Source organism: Alosa alosa, chromosome 8 (assembly GCF_017589495.1).
Source record: "Alosa alosa isolate M-15738 ecotype Scorff River chromosome 8, AALO_Geno_1.1, whole genome shotgun sequence".
Classification (NCBI taxonomy): domain Eukaryota; kingdom Metazoa; phylum Chordata; class Actinopteri; order Clupeiformes; family Clupeidae; genus Alosa; species Alosa alosa.
The window spans coordinates 9973893-9987645 of record NC_063196.1 but is presented as its reverse complement, the minus strand read 5'-3'; the positions used below and the strand labels follow the sequence as shown (position 1 = coordinate 9987645).

Genomic DNA, 13753 nt, shown 5'->3' with positions numbered 1-13753 from the left:
TAGTATCTATCTATAAGGCTCTGGGTAGGGGTAGGGGAAAAACATTGTGACTTTAATGTAGGTCAATGGTCTGGGCCATTTGTCACAATTTTGCATTGCCATACTCAACAGGAAATGGTTTAGGGTGTACTTCTGATTTAATATCTATGTGTGTTTACTCACTTTCTTCTCTCTCTCTCTCACACACACACACACACTCACTCACATACAAACTTAATTATGAAAAAAAAAAACAGTTTTATTTAACAAGTTATTTATTGGAGGCATGTGAGAAATTAAAAGGCCTGTCGTTGGGTATAAAATGTTCTCTCTCTCTCTCTCCCCCTACCGAGGTCTTGCTTTTGTTCAAATAATTTATAGCAGAACCCCAGGGAAACATCCTTCAGCGATACAGCAAATGAGCATTTCAGACTTGCAAGCCTGGGAAAACAAGAAACAAGATAAAACATCTGTGCTATTTGAGTCTCTATAATTTTACAATCTAATCGACCCAATACAGCCTTGGCATTCCTTCTCAATAACAACAGCGGTGCTAAAGATCCTCACAAATAATTCATCAGCTTTGGTGCTGCTAAACAAAATGTCTGACCTCAATTAGGAAACACAATGGGACATTTGATTTGTTAGAGAAGTCTTGAGCATTTCTGGACTTCAGACGAAGGCAGAGGCTTGCCAAAAAAGCAAGCAAAGGTCACTCGATTAAAGCAAAGGCAAAGCTCATAGGTGGCAGAGGGAGACGGTCTGGACACTGAGGTCCTATTCACAGGGCTGAAGTCAAGCCTTGAGCAGTTGTTAGGTGTTAGGTATTTTGTTAGGTGTAAAAGAGAGGTACATGCTTGTTGGAGTCATGAAAAATTAATTCTTCTGTCGTGCCACAGTCATTAGCACCTAGCCCTCTGAATCATTTAAGAGAAGGCTGTTCACTTTGCTGTCAACACATGGAGCAATTAATTTCAAGTCTCTTCAGGCCTTTCCCACAGTATTCTTTTCTTCATTTCCATCCATGTGTGGGACTACAGAGATGACACCTTTTTTGCCACACAGTAGGCTCACTAATTTACACACACACACACACACACAGACACGCACACACACGATTCATAACACAATGCAATTCATGGCACTGCCACAGAAGCATTCACAACAAAACAAGAATATTCAAAGTGACCAAAGTCCAGTATTTTTTTTTATGTATTTGTTGCTCAAAGCTCTGATTCCCGGCTTTGATGGTCAAACAGTTCCAAGAATAGCTGGCAGCTGCCAGGCCACACCATACTTTTTTTTATTTTTTTTAAGACCCTTATTGTGTGGGAATAACTTTGAGGCGATGGGCTTGTCAGAGCAGGAGTATGACTGAATGTTTTACACTTGTGTGTGTGTGTGTGTGTGTGTGTGTGTGTGTGTGTGTGTGTGTGTGTGCACGCGTGCGTATCTTTGTGTCTGCATTCAAGCCCATTTAAATACACTGCTAAAGTGTACATTGTCCAGCATTCTGTTATGTGGGCAGCAGCTCGGGGGCTGTGAAGGAAAAGTCTTTAAACTCCTGGTTGCCAAAGGTGAATGGGGCGTCCTCGATGGGAGTAAGCGTGGGCTCCTCCTGGGTGAAGTCGGGGTCAAAATTACTCACATCCTCCAGCGATTTCTGCAGAGATGAGAAAGAAGCAAGAGAGACCGTTGAAATGCAAAATTCCTCCTCTTCCCTCTCACTTGTGCCATATCGTTTAAATACAGAACACAAATCGACAAGAGACCGCACTGACAGCATAACAGGCAACCATAGCAACAAAACAACAAAGGCACAACAGACCAGGTATACAGTAACAGTAACAGTGACTACACAACAAAATGTGCAGTGTCAACTGGCTGGACTCACTATTCTGGGTTTGAAAGGAGGCTCGAGCTCTCGCTTCTTCAGGGCGTTCCAGTCGAGGCCGGAAAAGAACGGATGGGACGTGATGGCCTCCTCTCCTCCCTCTCTCTCCACACAGCCTAGGCGACACTGGGGGTCCTTCATCAGAAGCTGCACACACACACACACACACACACACAGATCAAATGGGGGCTTGTTAATATGAACTGTCCCAAGCATCAGTCCAAGGTAGTACAACTGAACAACTTGGCCAAAACTATCATCTTTTTGTGTGAACATTATTTGTTAGTAAATACAGAAGCAGACACCAAATGGGAAACCAAATCCAAAAAGAGGTAAAAGATCTTAAGTCAGTAAACAGAGCAAGGCTTTAGCCAAGTACTACGACTGGCTTATGCAGATAGTGAGATTTCTGTATGCAAAATGTTTCTGTATGCAAAATCCCTTTAAGATAGGCAGACACTTTTATTTCAGCTGCATAAAACAGGCATACATATTTCAACTGGACATGATATGATTGATGTGCTCTCACTGTACATTCAACTGCTCACATGGCAAAACAGCGGATAACAATTTCTGACATGCAAGAAATCCGATCGGATCAGACAAGAGCTGGAACATTGATTGTTATGTCTTCTAATCGGGCATCGTGAGCCAGGCCAAACCACATGACATATCACACAGGAATTTGGCCCACTTAAATTATTTGTAGGATCCGACTGATGTCGGGTTAAAATCAATATGTACAGTATGTGCAACAACATACTGTACATATTGATAACTCCATAGTTTCAGTGTATTGGTATGTCCACTGCAATACTGCAAGAAAACATCTAAACACTGAAAGCCCCCCCCCCCCGCACATGGGCAGATCTCCCTGTTCTTAAAAAGAAAAAGAACAAGTGGGGGCCTGTGCCGCAGGAGATCACTCTCTACTAGGTCAACCGTTGTTGACCCCTCCTTTTGTGTCAGGATGGGCGTAATGAGGTCACAAAGGTCAAGGAGGTCGGCCCACCTCTCTGGGCCTCTAGAGGAGGACAATCAGGGAGCTTAATTATCCCTGGTGACGGGAGGTCATGAGGAAGCGGTGAGGAGTCAGAGCCGGCTCGATGGCATCTGCACTCAATAAGATGAATCAGACGTGCCTGCTTACGCAGTTAGTGACGACAGAGAGCACTGCTCTGGTGTGCCCAGGTTTTGGCAATCAAAACAGGCGAGTGCTTGAAAGTTTGGGGATTGCACAATTAAGAAAGTCAGATGTCTTGTGATTCAGAGATGCAGGTTAACCATTCAGCCGCTCATGCATGTCTAGGGTCAGACTGCTGCTAGTAGGCAGTTCAATATCACTGCCACGTGTCCTAGTGGTTTTTCCATAGCATTATTCAATAGCATTTGGTTCTGCCGCAGTCAGGCTGTATAGCGCTGGGTACAGTCTTACTCCGCATGGACTCTTTCCATGCCTGTGGAATGGCTGACTCGGCGCAGTGATCATACAGTGCGCGTGGCACAGCTGCGTTAGTGACGACACAGTCAGCCTCTCAGTCAAGTGCCTACTTGTTCTCTCTTTTAAGTCTCCATCTCTTTTTCCCAGTCTTCACACTTCTCGTTTATGTTAGTCTCACATTCTCTCTTTTTCCTCTTTCTGCCTCGCTCTCTTTCTCACATTTTGGGTTTCCTCACTGTGCTTCTCCAGCCTTCTCTTCACTCTCTTTCTGTCTGTCTCTCTCTCTGTCTCTCTTTCTGTCTGTCTCTCTCTCTGTCTCTCTTTCTCTCTCTCATCTTCCCCCCCTTTCTGCCCTACATACTTTACAGCTGTCCAGACTGATACTCTGCCTGTCTGATGTCTTGTTAGAGGAGGGTCACCGAGAGGTCAATCTCTGCTACGGGAGCTGAAGCCCACAGGGATGCATTTTATTTATCCACATATTTACATATATTCCCAACCCAAGAGTATGATCCTGCAAGATGCCACAGATTTGCTTGCTAGTGTTAGCCTGGCTAGCGCCACCACTTCTCAATGAGACGTGGTCTGGGAACCAAACGTTAATTTTCTCGTATTTGAAAAAAATGCCCAGATCCGTTTATTGGGTGCCACGGATGTCTATCAAATGCGTCTGTGCATAGCTCATCATTGTCTTGCTTTCCCCCTTGTTCTGTGATTGGTCCCCTATCTCAGGCGAAAATTTGCTCCATGGTCTCCAGGCTGCCATAGCAGCGTGAATCAAATCGCGCGCAAGGCAGCATGGGAACACCCAGGCTATGCTAGTGTAGTATTTCTACAACATTGCAGAAATGTGTGTGTGTGTGTGTGTGTGTGTGTGTGTGTGTGTGTGTGTGTGTGTGTGTATGATCCCATCACTACAGCAGTAGCTTATCAGCAGTGTGTGTGGCTTCACCCTGGGTGACATGGAGGATGTTGCTTCATACAGGAATTTGCAGCTCTGCAGAATAGTTAGAGATCTCTGTGCGAGAACCCTAAGCACTAGTAGCGCATAACATCTAGTACTTGTTGCCTAATTGAGAGAGAATAGAATAAACAAAAATGGGTATTCCTATTGTAAACTCAATGTTTTTATGTGCTTTTTATGTGCTTTTGTAAATTATATTTTATTGCTGACTTGACATCTGGGAACAACTGACTTAGACAATTGATGGTTCTCAAGGACTACAATTGAAAATTATCCGGCTGGCAAACACTGGCACATTTACAGAAATGTTATGAATGTGCACTGTGCTTCTAAATAAATAAATAAATGAAATTAAATGTCAGTATATGACTTGAATTTGGGACCATTTATGCAACATCCGCATCGCAGGGTGTGAGTTTTCAAAGAACACTACCCTCAGCTGTGAGTCAATTCCCATTACGCCCCATTATTATTTTGTTGTTAAATGCGAGTTGCACAGAAAGGATGTGCTATGAAATTGACACCACAGAGTACTGTCTTTGTCTTGGGCAGTGTTGTGTTAGTATTGTACGGTTAGTCACTCTGTGTATATAATATATTATTATGGCGCTGGAATCATGTCAAAAGTCCTGAGTGCGATAAAACATCTTCACAAGCAAATTATTTAAAAGTCCAAGGAGGTTTGTGTGGGTATGATCCCATTGAGAAATGACCAATCACCAGAGGGCCAGTGTCTCCCTTGGTTTGCTCCCTCAAACTGTCACAGTTGACTCACGTGAGCAAAGCTCTACTTTGAGAGAGCTAGCAGAACTCATCTTCGAAAGCACGTTTGGCCCCCAGCTGTTGTTTTGTGTGCTTGTAGGGGTCCCCCCCCCACCCATTCACAGCTGCCTGTACTGCTCTCGGCTGTGGAATTTGTGTGCACAGGAAAAAATTGTACGCATGCAGTTAATATCTGCACATGTGACATAAAATAATTTGTTCACAGGGATGTGCTCAGGACTTGACATGATTATAGCGCCATATCTTATCATATTGTAAGACCCTTTGAATAAAAGAATGTAAACATAAAATTAAAAATAAGAAAGAGAAAATAAAAAGATATTCACAATGCCCAGTGTGTGGCCTGACAGCTGTGTTAGTAGACAAGCTGAGAGATACACACACACACACACACACAAACACACAGAGCAGAGGAGCAAACAGGGCTCAGAGCTGATTCAGAGCTGATGACAGAACTCTTGGCGTTCCTAGTTGTCACTGTTTAAATGTGTCATTTGCCATGTAGGCCAGAGTAAGTGTTTGTGCCAACTCAAATCCCCTTGACTTTATACTGTATACTGGTGCAGCTCTGCAGAAAGGCCAGTTATTCAGCAGCAAGGGGAGTACAGGCTGTGACCTCAGGCCCAATTGTTTTTCTTGTGAATGTAGTGTGCAGGCTCGGCGCCACTCACCCCTTTGAGGATGTCCTCGGCTTCGCTGCTCAGCCAGGAGGAGTAGACCACCGTGTCGCGGCAGATGCACTCAAACAGCTCGTCCTCTGTCTCGGCCTCGAATGGAGCGTGCCCAGACAGCATCTCGTACAGCAGCACGCCAAGCGCCCACCAGTCCACCGAGTGACCATACGGCTTCTCCTCGATGATCTGATACACACACACACACACACACACACACACACACACACACACACACACACACACAAACAGACACAAACATGGGATTTGTAAACATAAACATGCACGCACACACACACAAACACACACACACAGACACACACACACACACACACACACACACACAATGTACAATGTACATACATACCCATATCACAAATAGACAAGCAGGCATACTAGGGATGGCACGGTTTTTGAAAAATGCTCCGAACCATGCGGATGGCATGTCATGGTTCGGAGTGTGTGTTCGTCGTACGGTCCTACGGTTCAGGCTAGTTATGGCATGCGCAATTGATTCCCATGTGACAATGTGTTTCCCTTTCGCGCGAGAGTAGGAGTATAGTTTTGAGTGCTGCGCGCGACTGGAGTCTTTAGAAATGGCAAGTGCGAGAGACAAAGACTGCCGGGAGTTGCAGGATGCGCCAGCCTCTTATAGGTCTGGTGTGTGGGGAGTTGCAGGATGCGCCAGCCTCTTATAGGTCTGGTGTGTGGGGAGTTGCAGGATGCGCCAGCCTCTTATAGGTCTGGTGTGTGGGGAGTTGCAGGATGCGCCAGCCTCTTATAGGTCTGGTGTGTGGGGAGTTGCAGGATGCGCCAGCCTCTTATAGGTCTGGTGTGTGGGGAGTTGCAGGATGCGCCAGCCTCTTATAGGTCTGGTGTGTGGGGAGTTGCAGGATGCGCCAGCCTCTTATAGGTCTGGTGTGTGGGGAGTTGCAGGATGCGCCAGCCTCTTATAGGTCTGGTGTGTGGGAACATTTCGGATTTGAGGTTACCTATGATGATAGAGGAGTTAAGACGACAGAAAAGACTGCGACTGTGTTCAAACATTGTGCAACACGTGTCCAGTATGCTCTTGGCAACACTTCGAACATGCTAGGTCATATGAAAAGACGTCACCCCAATGTGTCTGTAGACAGTTTAAGGAAGAAAGAGCCGCAGGCTACCCAACAACTTCTGTCCTCAGCATTTAAGCAGCCTCTCAGTGATAACTCGGCCAGGGCAATGGCCATAACGAAAGCAATCGGGATGTTTATTGCAAAAGATATGATTGCCATATAGTGTGATTGAGGGTGAAGGATTTCGTCAGTTGATGAAAATACTCGAGCCCGCTACAACATTCCCTCCCGCCGACACTTCAGCACCTCTGTAGTTCCAAAACTATACGACGAGACACGAGAAAAACTTGTCAAAGAATTGTCCGACACGGCCCACGTAGCTCTCACCACCGATGGATTGCATTTATTGATAGCCACTAGCCAGCATGTTTTTTAATATTTAAAATATTACAGTGGCACTTTTACTTTAGATAAGAACTTTATGTTTCCGAATACTGCACTTTAATTTAAGAATTTAATTTAAGCTGCAAGAGTTACACTTTCTTTCTTTGTGTGCCAAAAAGGGGCATACGTTCCTGCAGATGGCAATAGTACACATTCTGCCTTTTATGCCAAATAAATGAAAAGATTGTTGAAATTATCAATGTCTTCCCTCTTGCTGTATCAAAATCTCAACTGTAGCTTAACGTTTCCTCAGACAATAATGTGCTTTATGTGAAGTCAAATTCAGTTTGTGCATTATTACATGATAACTATTCTTTAAATACTCTAGCCTAATTGTGGATGATTAAGCTATATGCTGAAATATGTTTCTGGAGTGTGAAAGATTAAAAGAAAAAATAACAACAAGAACCGTACCGAACCGAAAACCGTGACCCTAAACCGTGATACGAACCGAACCGTAGATTTTGTGAACCGTGCCACCCCTAAGGCATACACACTAACGGATGGAATGGAACGTTGTATGTGCTGCACGTACATGCCCCCTTTTAGGGGAAAGATGACTGTGTGGATATAATGGAAAACTATGGAGCTGCATCGAAGTGGGGAACGAAAAGGGCTTATACTTACTTACATCTTTAAAGGTAAACTATGCAGTATTGGCAATTTCCTTACTGTTTTCTCGGTTTTTGCTTTTTTTTCGCTGGCTCTGTCATGACGAATGTCTGAGAAACTCCATCGCTACCTTTTTCTAGCCGGTGCCTGGCGTGTATGTGTATTTGAATGCAGTAAAGCAATTCGCTACACTAGTTATACTTCCTGACACTGAGACCGTCGGCCCGCTGGCCCACAGTTGCAAGGGTGGTTTTTCCGCTCACAGGCGCTAGGGGGAAGCGAGACGGCCACCATTCAACCCGAAAAAAGTCATATAACCATTCCAATGACTCTGAATGAAGCTAAATGAAGGTTAAATGAAGGTAAATTAAGCTAAAAAACTTGCATAGTGTGCCTTTAAACAAACATGAATAAAAGGCACAAAATAAAGTTGGTGTAAGAGTTATCGGTGTGTTCCTAGAATTAAGGTGACCATTATGTTCCTATTTTTTGCTCTTTCCAGTTTAGTAATAGGAGTGTCACGAATGTAGGCACAGTCGAACTGCCCTTGGCTGACTGTATAACTAAGATCGGAAAGCTTAACTTTACATGTCATAACATCAGCTAAACATAAGTCATACCTTAATTCTATTATTTATAATACGAACGTATTTCCTACAACTAGGTGAGATAATTGGTTATGTTATACTAAAGTACATGGGATATTATGGTGTTAGCTACGAGCTAAATTTGTCCTCAATATTGGGGGTATTGGAAACGAATTAGGTTGGTAATGTACATAGTTTCGACATGAGTCAGTTACATATTATACATATTTCTTCATAACCATTGTGTTAGTAAAAGGATTGAATGTCCTGTGAATTAATAACTAGATGTAATGTGTGACTACTAGCTGTCTTTCCCATTGGAATCAATGATATAACTTGTTTTCCCTTAAAACTGGGTGTGATGCAGATAAATGTATCTTTATGACGATGCGCCGTTAGTACGTATAAACAACTTTGGCAAAATGGCATTTTATCATGCTCTGACGAAGGCAGTAATGCCGAAACGCATAGGCATGTTTTTAAAAGAATAGCCATGTGAGAGTAAAGGCTTTTTAAACATAATAAACCTTATAAGTACCTCCGATTTTCTTTAAAACATTTTTCAACCTGTTGGATTCCTAAGCTGAAGAGTACCAGAGGAACACCCAGTGCTATACCCTAGCAGCCCTCCTTGCAAATTGTTTGAGGATAAACATAAACATGCGTACAGACAGGGATACATCCACATGCACATTCACATCCCCAGGCATACCAATACCAAAAGCAGTGACTAAACATATAAACATATAACACATAAACATCAAACCTAAGAATACACACAATTCACAAGTCATGTGAGTTTAAAAGACACCAATATATTTGCCTCTCTCTCCTTCACACACACAAAGACACACACACTCACAAAGCCCCAGATGCATGCACGTGCCGACACACACAAACACACAACCGTGCATCTTATTACAGATGTACATGTAAGCCACTCTTAGTGACATCCCAAAAGATGCAGCCAGGTAGTGGAATTCTGATGTTCTGATGGAACACACACTTCCCCACTTAGAATAATGCTTTCAAGTACACTCTTAAGTACTCTACGGGTTTTAAGGTGAAGGGGAATCAGGCTGAGGGGAGTCTGAATAGGGCCAATGAGCTGAACACATTTTTCAGCAGGTTCAGTACAGGACACTCTGCTGCCTCCACGGCCTCCCCCAGCCACTCAGACCTCTCATCCTCCTCCCTCATACTAGGTCATCCTGTGCTAGCCTAATCAGTGATCATGGCTAAGGATCACTGTCCCTAGCCATACCCTTCAACCCCCAACATGGACACCAACTGGTCAGGAAACGCTGAACCTGCATCATAGCCCTCCCCCCTCCATCCCTCCCACTTGTTTGTCTGTATCCAGCAGCCAGGTGAAAATGCAGCTGAGGAGACTTCACCAGAACAAGGCTGCAGGTCCGGATGGTATCAGCCCAAGGGTCCTGAAGGTCTGTGCGGAACATCTCTGGTATTCTGCAGCACCTTTTTAACCTCAGCCTTAGCCAGGGGAGGATGCCTATGAAAAACCTTCTCCATCTACCCTCAATCATGAAGGTACTGGTCTTGGCCCATCTTAGACCACAGGTGACCACATACATGGACCTATTACAATTTGCATACTGTCCAGAGGTGGGTGTGGAGGATGCCTTATACCTGCTTCAAAGAACATACTTTCATCTGGACAGGGCTGGACAGACAGACAGACATCTGTCTATCTATGCAGCACATACAAACACACTGAATGATCTCTCTTAAAGGCTTACTAGTGCATATACACTGGTCCACAGACACACATAGACATATACACACAGTTTATACACTGTAGTACTCAAATGCATTGTGATCAGCGCACGCGCATGCACGCACACACACACACACACACACACACACACACACACACTCAACAGGTTTCTCAGCTCACCTCTGGTGCGATGTAGTCTGGTGTCCCGCAGAAAGTGGACGTTATGTCCCCCCTGAAGACCCCCTCCTTGCACATGCCAAAGTCAGCCAGTTTGCAGTGGCCATCTTTGTCTAGCAGGACGTTGTCCAGCTTCAGGTCCCTGAGCCAACAGACACACCCAGGTGAGAGGACTATGACACAACACCTACTGGGCACACCTTGTCTGCTATGGCTATGATTAAACTCAGAACAGGTGGCAGAAATAACAAACCATTTGTCAAGATTTGTGGTGAAATTAGCCATCATTGATGACTAATCATTTACCTCATCCTCATCATTTGACCCACATTTTATTTGTTTAGCCAAAGTTGTATACACAGCAGACCCTTACACACACACACAGAGGGAGAGAGAGAGAGAGAGAGAGAGAGAGAGAGAGAGAGAGAGAAAGACAGAGAGAGAAGGTGAAGAGAGAGATAGCCAAAGAGAGAGACAGGAAGAGTTAAATTAAGGGACAGTCACTAAATCAGGATTATTCATGTGTGTGTATGTGTGGGAGAGAGAGAGAAGGTGTGTGTGTGTGTGTGAGAGAGGGAGAGTGTGTGTGTTCTATCTATTTTATTTTATTGTATCATTCTAATACATATCCTACTCCATGTCAAATGTTTCTTTTCTTGATAGTTTTAGTTTTGTGATGTGATGTTGCTTTGGCAATATTGTAACTTTACAGCCAATAAAACTAAAAAGGGGAGGGAGTCACCCCATGTTATTCACTTGCAGTCAAGCAGTTCTGGCAGAGGATTTGGAACCAAACAACTGTGGAAAAGTTTTGCACCACAGATTCAGTGTCACATGGTTTTCTTGGAAGACCGACCCCACCGACCCAATAGAACTGCAGAAGCATGGAGGAGGGGGACAAAAATGTCGAAAATGCAAAAGAAAAAACAAAACAAAAAAACTAAAAAAAACAAAACACATTTGTGCAATGATGGAAAAACCCCACACACATTCGGCAAGGCACCGAGCTGAACGACTCTAACCAGTCAGCCGGGTGTGTGGAGTGAGTAAGTTCTAAACTTCTTGCAGGAGTCTGTGCCAAGCTGTGAGCAACGGGCAGGGGTGGGGGGTGGGGGAGGAGACACTTCCAGTAAAGCTCATCTGAAAGTGCCAGCATGAAGAGGGGCCGAGCGCCTGACCACATGGCAAACACAGGGGACCGATGGGGCTTTTACGTGGGCCTAGAGGGTCTGGCTAATTATGGAGGGAGTCTTCAAAATTCCTGCATGTAGACTTTTTTTTGTCCCCCGAGGAGCAAAACAGCTGAGACTGTCCCCCTTATGTGTATGTGAGTGAGTGAGTAAGTGTGTGTGTGTGTGTGTGTGTGTGTGTGTGTGTGTGTGTATGTGTGTGTGTGACATCAACTTGGGCTCAGGCCTTATGAGTAAGACAAAGCCTCTGGCAGAGATGCCCAAATCATCCAGTGTTTTGATAGTGGTGGCAAACACAACATTTCTACACACTCTATTCTATCCATTCTACACACACACACACATAATTACGGACATGCAAATGTACTGGCAAATGCACTCATTCACAAACAATGTTTTGATTGGTGGTTATGTTGCAAAATCACAAATTTAGGTTTCCGTATTTGTGTGTGAAAGTTTGTGTGAGTTTTCGGAGGGAGTATGTGTGTGCGAGAGAACAAGTGGTGAGAGATATTAGTGTGTGTGGTGTGTGTTTGTATTTGCATGTGGGTGTGTGATTTCGATTACATTTGATTGAACTTTATCGTCATTGTGCAGAGTACAAGTACAAAGATAAAAAAAAGCAGAAAAGTGCAATCTGGTATACAAAGTAATAGACAGGTGGTGCATAGACAGGACAGGATCTATAGTGCATTTTAAGATGAGACTGAAACATAACAAAATGTGGAAAACTTGAAAGGGTCTGAAAACTTTCCGGATGCACTGTATCTAATATTCTGTGAGTACAAATGATAGTGTGAGTGAATACCATTATGTGAGTACAAATGAAAGTATGGTGGCGTATTTGCTCATGTTAGAATACGTCTGAACCCATTCACCCCGATGTTCCTCTTTCGTTCTCTTTACCAGGCAGTTACACTGATGTGCCTTTTCCAAGCAAGGCTGCAGAATATGTATGAGCATGTGTGTGAATGAGTCTACAGTATGTGTGTGAGTGAATGAGTCTGCCTGTGTGTGTGTGTGTGTGTGTGAGAGAGAGAGAGAGAGAGAGAGAAAGAGAGAAAGAGAGAGAGGGGAGGGAGAGAGAACACACTCTTCCCTCAGAGCACTCTTCCCCTTCAAACTGGTGTGGCAAACCTGCAAGCTCTCACGGCCACAGCTGGCCTCGAGACCCTGACAACGTGGCACTTTTCACTTTCCACCGCCACTGGCACTGCGGCTGGGCATCCTGGCATGCCCTCATGGGCTAGGAACCACAACCCACTGGCATAAGATTAGGTAGACACCGGTTCCAGTGTTGTTGACTGCGGAAAAGCTCAGCTTCTCACATCCCCCTACACATTCAACACCGATTATTATATTGCATGTGGTATGGCGTTTGGTGTACCGTCACATCGGTGTGATGGGAATGTTGGAAAATAAACATTCTAAAGAATATCTGGGTTCACTGCATTCAACATAGAATTTTAGAACCTTGAATTGTTGCGGAACGGAATCTTATGTTAGAATGTTCAAAAACCCACACCTTAAGGGTAAAAGTTCTCAGATGACATAAAGCACATCGAGTTGCCTCGTTGATGAAAAGCACAACACAGATAATACAAATAAAACTGCCTTGCTGAAAATGGCTTCCCCAAGACCTCTGGCTTCTGTTCAAAATCATACTGAAAAATACTCTCTAATAGCCGTTACACCAAGCAACTTTGACAAGATTTGGGAAAGATTCTTGAAAGATTGGAATCTTTTAACTAATGACTAAATGCATGGTGCCTTTTCTTTGACATGTTGCTAACAGATCTAACAGGTCAAAACTATTGTTCTTCAGTCGTGAGCGGAGATTTAGTCCAGATAGTGATAATTGAAAGTGGTTTTATTCAACAAGCTTCCCTTCTTGACGACATGAAGGGAAGAATTCTGAACGGCACAATTCCTCTTGACTTTCAAAATTGAGGTGGATTTATTCAACAATTTTCCCCTTTTGACATCATGACTGGAAAAATTCTGACCTGCTCATTCTCGTCTCACTGAATCACATGTTTCCATATCTCGGCAGCAAAACTTTGTGCACACATGTGTGTTGTTTTGTTTTGTTGCATTGGTAGCTATCACAGATACCCAACTACATGCATATAGGAGCAGGAACTTATCCTGTTGCTGCTATTCTCCTAGTTGGCCTGTACGGCTCAAAGACACAGAATTAGCATACCCAAAAGCAGGA

General features: G+C 44.0%; 1 protein-coding gene across 4 annotated transcripts in view; it reads right to left on the bottom strand.

Annotated features, from left to right (window-relative positions):
* Nucleotides 1-242: 242 nt before the first annotated feature.
* prkchb (protein kinase C, eta, b) overlaps nt 243-13753 on the bottom strand; it is a 34510-nt gene continuing 20999 nt past the window's right edge. For all 4 annotated transcript variants that reach the window (XM_048250808.1, XM_048250810.1, XM_048250811.1 and 1 more), the window contains 4 exons: nt 10349-10487; nt 5733-5921; nt 1874-2020; nt 243-1642 (listed from right to left, as the gene is read on the bottom strand). In XM_048250808.1, the coding sequence (XP_048106765.1) occupies nt 1496-1642; nt 1874-2020; nt 5733-5921; nt 10349-10487 (622 nt within the window). In that variant the 3' untranslated portion in view covers nt 243-1495. The remainder of the gene's footprint in view (nt 1643-1873; nt 2021-5732; nt 5922-10348; nt 10488-13753) is intronic.